This window comes from Bombina bombina, chromosome 5 (genome assembly GCF_027579735.1).
Source record: "Bombina bombina isolate aBomBom1 chromosome 5, aBomBom1.pri, whole genome shotgun sequence".
Taxonomy (NCBI): domain Eukaryota; kingdom Metazoa; phylum Chordata; class Amphibia; order Anura; family Bombinatoridae; genus Bombina; species Bombina bombina.
Genome location: NC_069503.1, coordinates 282584920 through 282603494, shown reverse-complemented (window position 1 = coordinate 282603494; position 18575 = coordinate 282584920). Strand labels below are relative to the sequence as shown.

The 18575-nt window shown below is 37.2% G+C and overlaps 1 protein-coding gene across 1 annotated transcript in view; it reads right to left on the bottom strand.

Annotated features, from left to right (window-relative positions):
- LOC128660261 (metalloreductase STEAP4) overlaps nt 1-18058 on the bottom strand; it is a 45240-nt gene extending 27182 nt beyond the window's left edge. Inside the window, exons 1-3 of the mRNA XM_053714017.1 lie at nt 17871-18058; nt 15191-15649; nt 9333-9860 (exon numbers count right to left, since the gene is read on the bottom strand). Coding sequence (XP_053569992.1) covers nt 9333-9860; nt 15191-15646 — 984 coding nt within the window. The 5' untranslated portion in view covers nt 15647-15649; nt 17871-18058. The remainder of the gene's footprint in view (nt 1-9332; nt 9861-15190; nt 15650-17870) is intronic.
- Between the last annotated feature and the right edge of the window lie 517 nt (nt 18059-18575).

Below are 18575 nucleotides of genomic sequence, written 5' to 3'. Positions count from 1 at the left end.
AATTGTAGGTAGTTTATTTAATTAATTTATTGATAGGGTAGTGTTAGGTTTAATTATAACTTAGGTTAGGATTTATTTTACAGGTAAATTTGTTATTATTTTAACTAGGTAACTATTAAATAGCTATTGTACCTGGTTAAAATAATTACCAAGTTGCCTGTAAAATAAATATAAATCCTAAAATAGCTATAATATAATTATAATTTATATTGTAGCTATATTAGGATTTATTTTACAGGTAAGTATTTAGCTTTAAATAGGAATAATTTATTTAATAAGAGTTAATTTATTTCGTTAGATTTAAATTATTTTTAACTTAGGGGGGTGTTAGTGTTAGGGTTAGACTTAGCTTTAGGGGTTAATCCATTTATTATAGTAGCGGTGAGCTCCGCTCGTCAGATTAGGGGTTAATAATTGAAGTTAGGTGTCGGCGATGTTAGGGAGGGCAGATTAGGGGTTAATACTATTTATGATAGGGTTAGTGAGGCGGATTAGGGGTTAATAACTTTATTATAGTAGCGCTCAGGTCCGCTCGGCAGATTAGGGGTTAATAAGTGTAGGCAGGTGTCGGCGACGTTGAGGGGGCAGATTAGGGGTTAATAAATATAATATAGGGGTCGGCGGTGTTAGGGGCAGCAGATTAGGGGTACATAGGGATAACGTAGGTGGCGGCGCTTTGCGGTCGGAAGATTAGGGGTTAATTATTTTAAGTAGCTGGCGGCTACGTTGTGGGGGCAGGTTAGGGGTTAATAAATGTAATACAGGGGTCGGCGGTGTTAGGGGCAGCAGATTAGGGGTACATAAGTATAACGTAGGTGGGGGTCGGCAGATTAGGGGTTAAAAAATTTTAATCGAGTGGCGGCGATGTGGGGGGAGCTCGGTTTAGGGGTACATAGGTAGTTTATGGGTGTAAGTGTACTTTAGGGTACAGTAGTTAAGAGCTTTATGAACCGGCGTTAGCCCAGAAAGCTCTTAACTCCTGCTATTTTCCTGCGGCTGGAGTTTTGTCGTTAGAGCTCTAACGCTCACTTCAGAAACGACTCTAAATACCGGCGTTAGGAAGATCCCATTGAAAAGATAGGATACGCAATTGACGTAAGGGGATCTGCGGTATGGAAAAGTCGCGGCTGAAAAGTGAGCGTTAGACCCTTTAATCACTGACTCCAAATACCAGCGGGCGGCCAAAACCAGCGTTAGGAGCCTCTAACGCTGGTTTTCACGGCTAACGCCAAACTCCAAATCTAGGCCCAAGTTAGTAATTAATGGGATGAGAATTCCGTCATATCCCTGAACAAAAAATAGACCTCAGTTGAATATGGGTTATCAGGTTTAGGAGCAATTATTTAAAATCATTTGAAATGATTATATTTATTGAATGTTATTAACACGTAATGTAATTTTTTGTTTTGTTGTTTACATGTGTTATGTACAGATAAGGAGATATGTTTAAACATTTATATATACATGATATATTGATTATAAATCTCTCTGACCCTGAAGGGTTAATAGGAGGTGCCATAACCATCCTGCTTTTAAAAAGACAGTAAGGAAGCACTACAAACTACTCTTGAAAAAGTTCCAGTCCGGAACAAAACATACGTCGAGGAGTTTGAGTTGACATACAGATCCCAGTGAGGCTGTGCTTTACATTCTGAGCACTACGTAAGCTGAGGGCATCAAACAGATTTTATACCTAAGTGTTTTTAAAAGTGTTCTAACGTGTTGCTTCCGGTCTATTAAACCTGCCATCTACGGACACTTTACAGTTTCCCGCAGCGGGTCATATAGACATAATTTACTAATAGTAACGGGTGGATATACACACCTCCTAATTGGAGCCACTAACAAAGCCAGGAATCTGTGTGAGGACATCGGATTGGCCAAGCTTGACACACACCCCCTTTGACGAGCAGGAGACACACTGACTGAGGCTATCATAGCGCTGGAAGTAAACGCCAGACCGGGTTTGCAGTTTGAACACTGTTTTTATATTGCTGTGATTTATTTTTTACATTGTGAGTGCGATTCTTTTATAGGGCACTATAGTAATAAAGATGTCTTTTAATCTGCACTTAGATGCGTTTTGTGCGCTCCTGTTTCTATTTTTGTTTTTACAGTTGGTCTTTGAGGAGTTTGTGATGGGACTCTTCTTTTAAAGGAGCAGCCACCCAGTATCAACATACCTCCACTCTTGGAACTCATATAACACGTACTCTTGTGGACTCACAATTGGGTTGCGTAAGGACTTTATACCTTTCAATTGTATAATATCTATATTGAGTATTTTGTCAGAGGTACAATTTTGTTATCAAGTGCTATATATTATACATCATTTGAAGAATGATAACAAATATTAACTGCACACACTACAACAAATAAAAAGTAAAATTAAGCCTGTATTTACTTGATAATAATAAAAAGTGAAATAAATCAAACCAATACTTCCAATCACTGATTGACAAAATTTCCTTTAACTAGGTAGAGGAGACGGGCAGCTTCCTAGGTATGCAGGAGGAGGTTCATCCCTGAAGGTGCTTACTCACAGGATAGACCCTCAAACAATATGAGGTATGTATGCGTATATAAAGATAGAGTCTCTCCGACTCCTAAGGTGTCAATTTGCTGGAGGCGTCTCTCCACACTGGGTACAAATGCACCACCTCTCAACAAGGGATGGTTGTTCTTGAAGAACTTCCCCCTATTTCAAAGGTGAGTATTTTCCCCGGACAGTACTTAGTCTTTGTCTAATTCTGCTCCAGCGTCTCACTGAAAGCAGGCGAGAGTCTTCTTGCAGCGTAGAACAAGCGTGCAGCGTGGGGCAACCATCTTTATATACGCATACAAACCTCATATTTTTTGAGGGTCTATCCTGTGAGTAGGCACCCTAAGGGGTTGGATCGTTATTTTTTATTATTTGAACCTTGATATCATTAAATCATTAATTATATATATATATATATATATATATATATATATATATATATATATATATATATATATATATATATATATATATATATATATATATATATATATATAAAACTACAGTGGTGTGGTATGTGGTAAAACTGTAAGTGGTTCGTCGGGGGTTAGTGTTAGGTTTTTTAAAGGGTTTATTGGGTGGGTTTTATTTTTAGCTTAGGATTTGGGCACCATAAAAGAGCTAAATGCCCTTTTAAGGGCAATGCCCATTCAAATGTCCTTTTCAGGGCAATGGTTAGCTTAGGTTTATTTAGATAGAGTTTTATTTGGGGGGATTGGCTGGGTGGGTGGTGGGTTTTACTGTTGGAGGGGTGTTTGTTATTTTTATTGCCAGGTAAAAGAGCTGTTATCTTTGGGGCAATGCCCCGCAAAAGGCCCTTTTAAGGGCTATTGGCAGTTTAGTGTAGGCTAGGGGTTTATTATTTGGGGGGGCTTTTTTATTTTGATAGGGCTATTAGATTAGGAGTAATTTGTTGTTGTTTTTTGCTAATTTCGTTTTTTTTTGTGTAATTTAGTTGTTTTTTTTGTAATTTAGATAATTGTATTTGATTAATTTAATTTCTTTGATTTGATTGTAATGTTAGGTTTTATTGTAAGGCAGGTTAGGTTTTATTTTACAGGTAAATTTGTATTTATTTTAACTAGGTAGTTAGTAAATAGTTAATAACTATTTACTAACTAGTCTACCTAGTTAAAATGAATACAAACTTACAAGTGAAATAAAATTAAAACCTAACGCCTAGATTTAGAGTTCTGCGTTAGCCATCAAAAGCAGCGTTAAGGGGTCCTGCTTTTGGCCACCCGCTGGTATTTAGAGTCAGGCAGGAAAGGGTCAAGCCGTGACTTTTCCATACCGCAGATCCCCTTACGCCAATTGCGTATCCTATCTTTTCAATGGGATCTTCCTAACGCCGGTATTTAGAGTCTTGGCTGAAGTGAGCGGTAGAGCCTCTAACGACAAGACTCCAGCTGCAAAAAAACGTCAGTAGTTAAGAGCTTTATGGGCTAACGCCAGTTTATAAAGCTCTTAACTACAGTGCTCTAAAGTACACTAACACCCATAAACTACCTATGTACCCCTAAACTGAAGCCCCCCACATCGCCGCCACTATAATACATTTTTTTAACTCCTAATCTGCCGACCGCACACCACCGCCACCTACATTATCCCTATGAACCCCTATTCTGCTGCCCCTAACATCGCTGACACCTACATTATATTTATTAACCCCTAATCTGCCCCCCCCCCCAATGTCGCCGCTACCTAACTACACTTATCAACCCCTAATCTGCCGACCGGACCTTGCCGCCACTATAATAAATGTATTAACCCCTAAACCGCCGCACTCACGCCTCGCAAACCCTATAATAAATAGTATTAACCCCTAATCTGCCCTCCCTAACATCGTCGCCACCTAACTTCAAGTATTAACCCCTAATCTGCCGACCGGACCTCGCCGCTACTCTAATAAATGTATTAACCCCTATATCTAAGTCTAACCCTAACACCCCCCTAAATTAAATATAATTTTAATCTAACAAAATAAATTAAATCTTATTAACTACAGTATTCCTATTTAAAACTAAATACTTACCTGTAAAATAAACCCTAATATAGCTACAATATAACAAATAATTATATTGTAGCTATTTTAGGATTTATATTTATTTTACAGGCAACTTCGTATTTATTTTAACTAGGTACAATAGCTATTAAATAGTTATTAACTATTTAATAGCTACATAGTTAAAATAATTACAAAGTTACCTGTAAAATAAATCCTAACCGCCACTATAATAAATGTATTAACCCCTAAACCGCTGCACTCACGCCTCGCAAACCCTATAATAAATAGTATTAACCCCTAATCTGCCCTCCCTAACATCGTCGCCACCTAACTTCAAGTATTAACCCCTAATCTGCCAACCGGACCTCGCCGCTACTCTAATAAATGTATTAACCCCTATATCTAAGTCTAACCCTAACACCCCCCTAAATTAAATATAATTTTAATCTAACAAAATAAATTAAATCTTATTAACTACAGTATTCCTATTTAAAACTAAATACTTACCTGTAAAATAAACCCTAATATAGCTACAATATAACAAATAATTATATTGTAGCTATTTTAGGATTTATATTTATTTTACAGGCAACTTCGTATTTATTTTAACTAGGCACAATAGCTATTAAATAGTTATTAACTATTTAATAGCTACCTAGTTAAAATAATTACAAAGTTACCTGTAAAATAAATCCTAACCTAAATTACAATTAAACCTAACACTAAATTATCAATAAATTAATTAAATAAATTACCTACAATTACATACAATTAAATAAACTAAACTAAATTACAAAAAAACAAACACTAAATTACAAAAAATAAAAAAAGATTACAAGAATATTAGGCTAATTACACCTACTCTAAGCCCCCTAATAAAAAAGCCCCCCAAAATAATAAAGGTCCCTACCATATTCTAAATTAAAAAGTAACCAGCTCTTTTACCAGCCCTTAAAAGGGCTTTTTGCGGGGCATGCCCCTAAGTAATCAGCTCTTTTGCCTGTAAAAAAAAATACAACCACCCCCCCAACATTAAAACCCACCACCCACATACCCCTACTTTAACCCAAACCCCCCTTAAATAAACCTAACACTACCCCCCTGAAGATCTCCCTACCTTGAGTCGTGTTCACCCAGCCGGGCACTGATGGACCAAAAGAGGACATTCGGAGCTGCAGAAGTCTTCATCCTATCCGGGCAGAAGAGGACATCCGGACCGGCAGACATCTTCATCCAAGCGGCATCTTCTATCTTCATCCATCCGGAGTGGAGTGGAGCCATCTTCTTCCAGCTGACGCGGATCCATCCTCTTCAACCGACGCCTACTCGCCGAATGAAGGTTCCTTTAAATGACATCATCCAAGATGGCGTCCCTCGAATTCCGATTGGCTGATAGGATTCTATCAGCCAATCGGAATTAAGGTAGGAAAAATCTGATTGGCTGATCCAATCAGCCAATCAGATTGAGCTTGCATTCTATTGGCTGATCGGAACAGCCAATAAAATGCAAGCTCAATCTAATTGGCTGATTGGATCAGCCAATCGGATTGAACTTGAATCTGATTGGCTGATTTAATCAGCCAATCAGATTTTTCCTACCTTAATTCCGATTGGCTGATAGAATCCTATCAGCCAATCGGAATTAAGGTAGGAAAAATCTGATTGGCTGATCCAATCAGCCAATCAGATTGAGCTTGCATTCTATTGGCTGATCGGAACAGCCAATAGAATGCAAGCTCAATCTAATTGGCTGATTGGATCAGCCAATCGGATTGAACTTGAATCTGATTGGCTGATTTAATCAGCCAATCAGATTTTTCCTACCTTAATTCCGATTGGCTGATAGAATCCTATCAGCCAATCGGAATTTGAGGGACGCCATCTTGGATGACGTCATTTAAAGGAACCTTCATTCGGCGAGTAGGCGTCAGTTGAAGAGGATGGATCCGCGTTGGCTGGAAGAAGATGGCTCAGCTCCGCTCCGGATGGATGAAGATAGAAGATGCCGCTTGGATGAAGATGTCTGCCGGTCTGGATGTCCTCTTCTGCCCGGATAGGATGAAGACTTCTGCCGCTCCGGATGTCCTCTTTTGGTCCATCGGTGCCCGGCTGGGTGAACACGACTCAAGGTAGGGAGATCTTCAGGGGTAGTGTAAGGTTTTTTTAAGGGGGGTTTGGGTGGGTTAGAGTAGGGGTATGTGGGTGGTGGGTTTTAATGTTGATGGGGGGTTGTATTTTTTTTACAGGCAAAAGAGCTGATTACTTAGGGGCATGCCCCGCAAAAAGCCCTTTTAAGGGCTGGTAAAAGAGCTGGTTACTTTTTAATTTAGAATATGGTAGGGACCTTTATTATTTTTGGGGGGGGCTTTTTTATTTTATTAGGGGGCTTAGAGTAGGTGTAATTAGCCTAATATTCTTGTAATCTTTTTTTTATTTTTTGTAATTTAGTGTTTGTTTGTTTTTGTAATTTAGTTGATAGTGTAGTGTTAGGTTTAATTGTAACTTAGGTTAGGATTTATTTTACAGGTAATTTTGTAATTATTTTAACTAGATAGCTATTAAATAGTTAATAACTATTTAATAGCTATTGTACCTAGTTAAAATAAATACAAAGTTGCCTGTAAAATAAATATAAATCCTAAAATAGCTACAATATAATGATTTGTTATATTGTAGCTATATTAGGGTTTATTTTACAGGTAAGTATTTAGTTTTAAATAGGAACACTTTAGTTAATAAGATTTAATTTATTTTGTTAGATTAAAATTATATTTAACTTAGGGGGGTGTTATGGTTAGGGTTATACTTAGATATAGGGGTTAATACATTTATTAGAGTATCGGCGAGGTCCGGTCGGCAGATTAGGGGTTAATACTTGAAGTTAGGTGGCAGCGACATTGGGGGGGCAGATTAGGGGTTAATACTATTTATTATAGGGTTTGCGAGGTGGGAGTGCGACGGTTTAGGGGTTAAGAACTTTATTAGAATAGCGGCGAGGTCGGGTCGGCAGATTAGGGTTTAATAACTGTAGGTAAGGTAGTGGCGACATTGGGGGGCAGATTAGGGGTTAATAAATATAATATAGGGGTCGGTGATGTTAGGGGCAGCAGATTAGGGGTACATAGGGATAATGTAGGTGCGGCGTTGTCCGGAACGGCAGATTAGGGGTTAATAGTATAATGCAGGTGTCAGCGATAGCGGGGGCGGCAGATTAGGTGTTAATGAGTGTAAGTTTTGGGGTGTTTAGACTCGGGGTTCATGTTAGGGTGTTAGGTGCAGATTAGAAAGTGTTTCCCTATAGGAAACAATGGGGCTGCGTTGGAGCATAACGCTGCTTTTTTGCAGGTGTTAGGTTTTTTTCATCCCAAACTGCCCCATTGTTTACTATGGGGGAATCGTGCACAAGCACGTTTTGCCAGCTTACCGCTACCGTAAGCAATGCTGGTATTGAGGGTTGAAGTGGCGGTACATTCGGCTCAACGCACCCTTTTTGGAAACTAACGCAGCCCCTCAGGCAACTCTAAATACCAGCGTTGTCTTAAGGGTGCATTGGGAAAAAAACCTGCGTTAGCTACGCGGGTCTTTACCGACAAAACTCTAAATCTAGGCGTAAGATTGCTACAATATAACTATTAATTATTTTGTAGCTAGCTTAGGTTTTTTTACAGGTAAGTTTGTATTTAGTTTTAAATAGGTATTATTTAGGTAATAATTGTAAGGTTTTTTTATATTTAAGTTAGTGGGTGTTAGGGTAAGGGTTAGACTTATGCTTAGGGTTACGTTAGGATTAGGTTTAGGGATTAATATATTTATGTAGTGTTAGTGATGTGGGAGGCCAGAGGTTTAGGGGTTAATAACGTTAGCATAGTGGCAGCGACATTAGGGGCAGCAGATTAGGGGTTAATAAATGTAGATAGGTGGCAGCGATGTTAGGGGCGGTAGATTAGGGGTGTTTATGTTAGGGTGTTAGGTTTAAACATAACTTTTTCTTTCCCTATAGACATCAATGGGGCTGCATTACGGAGCTTTTGTTTCCGTGATCGCAGGTGTTAGGCTTCCCAATTGATGTCTATGGGGAAATCGTGCACGAGCATGTCAAAGCAGCGCTTGTATTTCGATACGGTATGGAGCTCAACTCCACCATATCGCCCACACAAGCCTGCTTTTTACAAACTTGTAATAGCAGCGCTATAGGGAGGTGAATTAATGCCGCTTTTGTGGCAGTCGTTAATTGCCCTATAGCGCTCAAAACTCGTAATCTAACTGATTGAGAAAAAGATTAGATAGCAACATCTCTATCTTTGTAGATAATGTGTATGATATCAAGGTGCTTAGGTCACAGCAGAATATAATTGCTCTGCAAGATTTGCAATAACTGAAATAGGACAATACTTAGAAAAATAGTGGTAAAAAGGGATTTAGGGGTTCTTGTAGACAAGAGTAGTGTTTAATGCCAAGCTGCAGCTTCTATGGTAAAAAAAGATTTATATTTATTTTCAACAATTCCAGGGCATTTCTTTTTGTACCCTAACTTGTCATGTGACATTTTTTTAGAACCTTTGGGGAAAAAACAGACCACATCAAGTGTTATGTCTTTAGCTACGTTTTTACTTATTTTGTAACAGTATATAATTAGGTTAGTCTAAAATAACTTTTCATAAACCATCGTACATGCATAATTAACTTCTCAATGCAACAATAAAATGGTAATGCACTTGAAATGCAGAAAATATTAATGGAAGTAATAACAGGTATTATAAACATGATTTAAAATGACTGTACCTGTGAAATAATGTTGCTTGCTGACCTATGCCTCACATAGTATCGAATTGGTATAACAAGAGTATAAATTGCATGAAGAAATGCATATGCCAAGGCTACAAGCCCAAGTTGCTTCCGACATAGCATCCATATATCAAGCCAGTTAGGAAACCTGCTGTACTTTGTTCCTCGATATAATTGGACGATGGCAGCAAATACTCCGGGCAAATAAACCAATGCCAATAGCATAAGGGACACTATTGGAAATACCTTATTTGGAATTGAAATCGCAACTCGAAATGAAATATCTTTTCCATCTGTGACAGCAGTATAGATGATGTCAGATAAAATACAATACAGAAAAACAAATACAGTCAGCCCAGCACATATGCATATGGGGAGCTTCCACATTGGAAACAGCTGTAGAGGGTAATTTTCAATATCCTTAGCAGCCACTAGAGATCCTTGGTCTTGAGGTGTCAGACCTATTGCACGTACAATATCCATTACCATTTGCTTTGCCTTGTTGTCATTTGAACATACAAAGACCTAGGTAGACAAGAGATACATTTTTAATATTACAAGTGTGTGTTATCTAACACATTCAAATCTATTATACTCCTAAAATTATGTCTTTCTTGTAATTTGTTTAAGCAGTAATAAATAATAAAAAACATTTTTTTGTATTATATATCATTTGATGGATGTTCCTGTGCTAAATAAACCTTTATTTTGTCTGTGGGAGTTGTCCTTATAAGCCAGTGAGTGGGCAGTAATGTTGCAGGACACAGCTGTATGCAAAAGATGCTCTGTTTATTTCACTTTAACCCCTTAACGACACGAGTCGTACAGGGTACGTTGCACACAACCTGGTCTTTAAAGACCAGTGACGTACCCTGTACGACTTTGGGGATTAAAGTGGCTGGAAGCGATCCTGATCGCTTCCAGCCGCTTTACGGTTATTGCAGTGATGCCTCGATATCGAGGCATCCTGCAATAACCTTTTTCCCCCATCCGATGCAGAGAGAGCCACTCTGTGGCCCTCTCTGCACCGGCATCGATGGCCGCAATCGTTGGTGGGTGGGAGATGACCGTGGGAGGCGGGTGGGCGGCCATCGATGAAAAACTGAAGAGAGAGGGGGGCGGGATCGGGGGCGGGATAGTCGGGAGCGCGCACGGGAGCGCGCGCGTGCACAGGGGGTGGCGGGCGGGCGCGTGCACGGGGAGGGAGCGGGTGGGAACCGCTACACTACAGCAAATACATGCTATATGAGTGGCAGTAAGGGGGGATAAAATCCCCAACAAAAGTAAATCTAAGGGATCTGGGAGCGGGTGGGTAATTGGTCTGTGGGGGGGGGGGGGAAGCTACACTACAGAAAAAATAAAAAAAAATAAAAAAAATTAAAAAAAACACATTTGTATTTGAAAACAGGGTACTGGCAGACAGCTGCCAGTAACCAAGATGGCTCCCAGTAAGGTAGAGGTGAAGGGTTAGAGAGCTGTTTGGGGGGGATCAGGGAGGTTGGGGGCTAAGGGGGGGTCCTACACAGCTGCATATGTAAATATGCAATACAATTTTTTTTTTAAATTTTAAATATACCTTTTATTTTAGTACTGGCAGACTTTCTGCCAGTACTTAAGATGGCGGGGACAATTGTGGGGTGGGGGAGGGAAGGGAGCTGTTTGGGAGGGATCAGGGGGTCTGATGTGTCAGGTGGGAGGCTGATCTCTACACTAAAGCTAAAATTAACCCTGCAAGCTCCCTACAAGCTCCCTAATTAACCCCTTAACTGCTAGCCATAATACACATGTGATGCGCAGCAGCATTTAGCGGCCTTATAATTACCAAAAAGCAACACCAAAGCCATATATGTCTGCTATTTCTGAACAAAGGGGATTCCAGAGAAGCATTTACAATCATTTATGCCATACTTTGAAAAGTTGTTTGTAAATAATTTCAGTGAGAAACCTAAAATTGTGAAAAATTTTACGTTTTTTTTATTTGATCGCATTTAGCGGTGAAATGGTAGCATGAAATATACCAAGATGGGCCTAGATCAATACTTGGGGTTGTCTACTACACTACACTTAAGCTAAAATTAACCCTAGACGCTCCCTACATGCTCCCTAATTAACCCCTTCACTGCTGGGCATAATACACGTGTGATGCGCAGTGGCATTTAGCGGCCTTCTAATTACCAAAAAGCAACGCCAAAGTCATATATGTCTGCTATTTCTGAACAAAGGGGATCCCAGAGAAGCATTTACAACCATTTATGCCATAATTGCACAAGTTGTTTGTAAATAATTTCAGTGAGAAACCTAAAGTTTGTGAAAATATTTGGGAAAAAGTGAACAATTTTTTTTATTTGATTGCATTTGGTGGTGAAATGGTGGCATGAAATATACCAAAATGGGCCTAGATCAATACTTTGGGATGTCTTCTAAAAAAAAATATATACATGTCAAGGGTTAATCAGGGATTCCTGAAAGATATCAGTGTTCCAATGTAACTAGCGCTAATTTTGAAAAAAAGTGGTTTGGAAATAGCAAAGTGCTACTTGTATTTATGGCCCTATAAGTTGCAAAAAAAGCAAAGAACATGTAAACATTGGGTATTTCTAAACTCAGGACAAAATTTAGAAACTATTTAGCATGGGTGTTTTTTGGTGATTGTAGATGTGTAACAGATTGTGGGGGTCAAAGTTAGAAAAAGTGTGTTTTTTTCCATTTTTTCCTAATATTTTATCATTTTTTTAAAGTAAATGATAAGATATATTGAAAAAAATGGTATCTTTAGAAAGTCCATTTAATGGCGAGAAAAAACGGTATATAATATGTATGGGTACAGTAAATGAGTAAGAGGAAAATTACAGCTAAACACAAACACCGCAGAAATTTAAAAATAGCCCTGGTCCTTCAGGGAAAGAAATTGAAAAATGGCCTTGGTCCTTAAGGGGTTAAATTTAAACAGCTATAATTTAAAGTGACAATCTAGTTAAAAATTATTTCATGATTCAGATATGGCATGCAATTTTAAACAACTTTTCGATTTACTTTTTAATCAAATTTCTCTTGCTATTCTTTGTTGAAAGCTAAACCTAGGTAGGCTTGTATGCTAATTTCTAAGTTCTTGAAGGCCACTTTTATCTCAATGCATTTTGACATTTTTTTACAGCTAGAGGGCGTTAGTTAATGTGGGTCATATATCCATCTATTTGTCTATCATCTATCTATCTGTCTATGTATATATTTATCTATCTATCTATCTATCTATCTATCTGTATATCTAATCGTATGCACACTGTGCATGATTTAGTTTGTCTCAAGTAGGGATGGGCGAATGTTTCTAAAAATTCAAAATTTAAAATAAATTTTTATATATTCGTTCGTTTGAATCAAATTTCGAATGTTTATATAACATTCTAACATTCTATTTTTGAATTTTCATTTTTGAATTTTTCAATAAAATTCGAAAATATTCGTTCGAATAATAGAATGTTTAGCTATGTATTCATTCAATTTTGAAATGTAATATTTGAATTCGAATGTGACATTCGAATTTGAAATAGTATTTCTAGTCTACAACTTGTGTTTAATAAATGTAATATTCAAATTTGAAATAGTATTTCTAGTCTAATACTGTGTTTTAAATGTAATATTCGATTTGAATGTGATATTCATTTGAATGTGACATTCAAATTCAAAATAGTATTCCTAATCTAATACTGTGTTTTATAAATGTAATAATCGAATTCAAATGTGACATTCAATTTGAATGTGATATTTGATTCGAATGTGACTTTCGAAATAGTGTTTCTAGTCTACAATTGTGTTTTATAAATCTAATATTCGAATTCGAATGTGATATTCGAATGTAACATTCAAATTCGAATATGACATTTGAATTCGAATGTGACATTCGAAAACTGTAAATAACATTCGAAAATCAAATTTTTAAGAATATTCGTTCTTATCAACATTCTATTATGTAAATCGATTTTCTACAATAACATTCGTTCTAACATTTGAATTCAGATATAAACACATTCGCCCATCCATAGTCTCAAGAAGATTATTAAACACATAGTTCTAGCAATGGTAATTAATAAAGTTAATTCTGCACAGTCTGAACGGTTTATGCTTATAGTTACCCATATCACCCAAGATTCTAAAAGGAATTTGGACTAGTGAATATAGTCTATGTAGTAGAAACATAGAATTTGATGGTAGATAAGAACCAAAATTCCCATCAAGTGTAGCCGTGTTAAATTTAACTCTTTTCGTAGGATAGCCTTTAGCATGTCCCAGGCATTTGTAAATTATTTTACAGTCCCTGTGTTTAACACCTCTATTGGAATTGTATTCAATGAATCCACCACCCTTTCTGTAAAAAAATGCTTCAACGCATTTTTCCTGAATCTGCTACTTTCTAATTTATGATTGTGACCTACTGTTTTGGTATTTAGGTTTCTATCATGTCACCACTTTCCCTTCTCTCCTCCAAACCGTAGATATTTAGATCAAATAGCCTTTCTTAGAATATTTAATTTTTTAGAGCATGTATCATTTTAGTAGACATCCTTTGGACAGTTTCTATTCTAGTTCATTTATATCCTTTTGGAGATATGGGGGCCGATTTATGAAAGTGCGAGTGGACATGATACAATGTAGCGTATCATGTCCTCTGCTTGTGCAATGTTGCCCCCTGCAGATTAGTGGCCAATCGGCCGCTAGCAGGGGGTGTCAATCAGCCCGATCATATAGAATCGGGCGGATTAATGTCCGCAGCCTCAGAACAGGTGGACAAGTTGTGGAGCAGCGGTCCTTAGACCGCTGCTTCATAACTGCTGTTTCCGGCGATCAAAAAGGCTCATGCGGAAACAGGGGCTTGATAATTTGGCCCCAAGGTCTCAAGAACTGTACACAATATTCCAGCTAAGGCCTTACTAGTGATCTGTAAAGTGTCATAGGAACCTTGTTATTTCTGCTGCTAATACCTCTCCCAGTGCAACCAAATATTTAAAGAGACAGTTTAGTCAAAATTAAACTTTCCGGATTCAGATAGGACATGCATTTTTTTAAAAACTTTCCAATTTACTTTTATCATCAAATTTGCTTTGCTCTCTTGGTATTCTTTGTTGAAACTAAACCTAGGTAGGCTCATATGCTAATTTCTAAGCCCTTGAAAACCGTCTGTTATCTGAATGCATTTGACAGTTTTTCACAGCTAGAGGATGTAAGTCATGTGTGCTATATAACTAACTATGTGCTACAAAAAGTATATTAAAATAACCGTGTTGGTTTTGCAAAACTGGAAAATGGGTTATTAAGGGATTTTCAATATTTTTAAACAATAAAAATTCTGGAGTAGGCTGTCCCTTTAACTTGTCTTATTGTCTACCAAATTTTAAATAATCTGAAATAATAATTCCCAAGTCCCGTTCCTCTCTAATTACAGTCAATAATGTACTATTGCGACTATAATTTGCCTTTGGGTTTTTGGATCCTATATGCATACGTTTACTGATATAAATATTAAATTCTAGATCCTGTTTATTTGCGTGGTACTCCAGTTTTTTAATATCACTGCTCATTTGCTCCACTTCTCCTGGAACATCAACTCTGTTACAATCTAGTGATAATCTATTAATATAATATATATTTAAATGCATAGTAACTTGTACTTTTGTTTTAGTGTTTAAACATCAGGCAGCATTTTTACGTAAAATATTTTCTTTTTTTAAATGATGTTGATTTTTAATTTGTTTTGTTGATTTACATTTCTCTACTAGTCGATCATTTTCCAATTCCTCTTATTTTCTTTTCTACATGTGTAAGAATCAAAATAAGAAGGACCTAATCTTTTACTTCCTTACCTGTCTGTTTGCATCCAAAGAACCTGATTGCAGAGACCATGCAGACACTGTGTTAAATGCTTTAACTACCTTACTTCCAGGTGAAATTTTGGCAAGGTATTCTGCATTAGATTCAGGGTACTGGTTTATTTTTAGATTGTTGCTGACATCCACTAAAACTTTTCCTTCCAAAACTTCTGTCATCTCAGTAAGAAAACTATAATGATCTCTTTGGACTGCCAAGAAAATGATGGAAGATTTTTGTGCTGCCACAGTATGGCTTTGTACTTCAACTCCTGTAGGTAGTAAGTTAGAAACATTAGGATTTCGACTTCCAAATATTACAGAAAGGCCACTCTGCAGCATTTTATGGGCTAGTGCGCGTCCAAAGTCTCCGGTTCCAAAAATGCAAATGCTGTTTTGACTTTCTGCAATATCAGAGTTTAAAGGTAATAGTTTCAAATCACTGGATTCCATTTTCTAAAGAAAAAAAAATGAGAACAGACAGTTAACAAGATGTAGTATGTATGTATGTATGTATATACATATAAATAAATATATATATATATATATACACTGTATATATATATATATATATATATATATATATATAAATATATGTATATATACACACACACAGGTATATATATATATATATATATATATATATACACACACAGGTATATATATATATATATATATATATATATATATATATATATAAACAAAATCTCAGGAAAGCAATCTTACAGTATATAATCTAAAATTGGGAGAGAGTAAGCGCTAAAAAGCTTAAAAGGCTAGTAAAAGGTACATTTTAATACATATAAAAATTTACAAATGGCAATCAGACGCATGAATCCATGTCTAACTTAACAAAAAAATATATTATGAACAAATCTAAAAATATCTAAAAATATCCAATGGAGTATAGCATGTGACGCTGACTTAGTGAGCCAGTGATGAGGAGTTAGAAGGACATGTACATTCAACAATATAAACAACCTGAGTGATTGCGTGCACACAATAGCTTTCAACAAAGAAAAATAGCATTCACAAAAAAGAAAAATAGCATTCACAAAAAATAGTGTTCACAAAAATTGGCGTACATAAAAAATGTTCAAATGTTCAACCGGTTATATGTAAGTGAATCCAGTAGTGTTTCCTCCAAAGTGACGTGTAGAAATATAACGTGAAGTCAATAATAGTAGAATGTAAACGTTGAGTGGGTCAAATTATTGTGGTTCAGCTGCTAAATTAAAAAATTGCAAATCCGTGAGGTGTATAAAAAATAAAAATAAAAATAACTTGTGAAAAAATCCACGTGGAAAACTTGAATTCAAATGATAAACAAAGGGTCAAAAATCAAAAGACAAAAATAGAAAATCAGTGATAATATTAAAAAGCACTAAAGATCTAGTGAAAACAAATCCTTAATTCAGATGTTAAAAATCCTTGGTAAGATCCATAACAAACAAATACATCGATAAAATACCTAAAAGGGAACAAAAGAGAAACAAATAGTGCAACACTGTATATGATATATAATATAGGTAATTAAAACCAAACTCACCAGTATGCCAACGCGTTTTGGCCTAGACTAGGCCTTTCTCAAGACTAGAATATATATATATATATGTGTATATATATATATATATTTATATATATATTTTTAAAAGGAGGTAGATAGATAGATACAGAGAATACATATAAATAATTCATATGGACACTATATATATGAATACCATGACCAACATATGTATTCATAAAATTTGAGTTGTAATTATTACTTTAAGTGATGGTAAATTTAAGACTTTAATAATGTTGCAATGAAAATTATATTAGTGTACAAGCAAAACTGCCTTTTTATTTTTTAAAGTGCATAGATATTTTATAATAGTAGATTTATAATCCTACTTGGTATCTTCTGTTCCTTCACCCCTCTTCATTTCTTGTTTGGCCAGCCTGTGACATAGAGAGCAGTCCCAGCCACAATCTACATAGGCTTCCTAAGAGCTTTCAAATAGCTGGACTTCAAGAGTGTCATATGACACAAACACTGATTGGATGTTTATTGGAATTGTCATATAAAGTTCATCCTAGTGGGCCGACATAAAATTGTGATAGAAGTATTACAATAGGCACAAATTTAACCCTTTTAATGGATTTAAAAAAAAATAAGGTTCATGTATTATTTTTTAATAGAAAAGATTACATATATGGCATTTGATTAGATAAGGTTTAATATAACTTTAATGAATACCTATGAGGGCCACGATTCATATAAAAAAAAAATGATTAAATCTTCATGTTATTTTGGTTCAATTAGTTTTCATTTTTGTATTTGTCAAAAGCCATTTACCATGAAAAATTAATAATTATATAATTATGTTTTTATATCTAAATTTCTGGAAGACAGAAAAACTGCTACCAATACAAAATCCAAATATATACATCTTGAGATAAGTGCACTCTACGGAGCTTACATTCCTGCATTTCAGGAATAATTACAAAGAGAACATTTTTTTTTTATAATAAAATTGAATTAGAATGTCATTCATATCACATTTGATCATAAAAATTGGAAGTGGAAGGCCCTCTAGTGGGCCTGTAGCAAAATTAAGGAATAACTGACTTGAAGTCTGGAGGGTTCTAGAAGTGTGTGTATGCTACAATGTTGCAAATGTGTGGGAGGGTGTACCTCTTGCCTTTATAGGGTCCTGTTCCAGTGGATTCGGCCTCTTTCTGCCTCCAGACTTTGAGGAGAACTTTCTTCAGGGCTGGATATCTTGAATTTTAGGCCTCATGAAGCGTGCGAGGCGTACTTCTTTGCCTCCCAGGAGGTACAGGGATGCGGTGGTGGAGCCTTCAAGAAGGAAGAGACCTGCAGGAGGAAATGAGACATCAGACCTGGAAGATTTGGTACCCCCTACCCCCCAAGCTAGGGTTCCCAGTAGGCCCTCCATTGCAGCTAGACAGAGGGTTAGGAGGGAGCTGAGTTACACCCCTACAAGCAGGGCGGTGGCCAGGGCGGGCACCAGGGCTAGGGGAAGAGGAGCAGGGAGAGCGGTTCCCAGGGATAGTTCTGCCCAGGTTTTGGCTACGGCTGGGCCTGATGCGGGGGAGGCCGGGGAGCATGGAGCAGACATGGGGGCCCTGATGCAGCAGCTGCCGGCACTCCCGCTGGATGCTCTGGCCACTGTCTTGGCCCTCGCTCAGTCTCTGGCCTCAGGCCGGGGGCCGGGCGGCGTGGAGCAGGGCCTGGATGGTGCCGGAGGGTCCTGTGGTAGTGCCGGTGGTTTCCATGGCCAGGCGGGCTTTGGGCCTTCTGGTGGTGCGGGTCGTGGCCACGCTCCCCTGCACATAACGTGCGTCGCGTCTCCTCCCCCTCTGACGGATCTTCTTC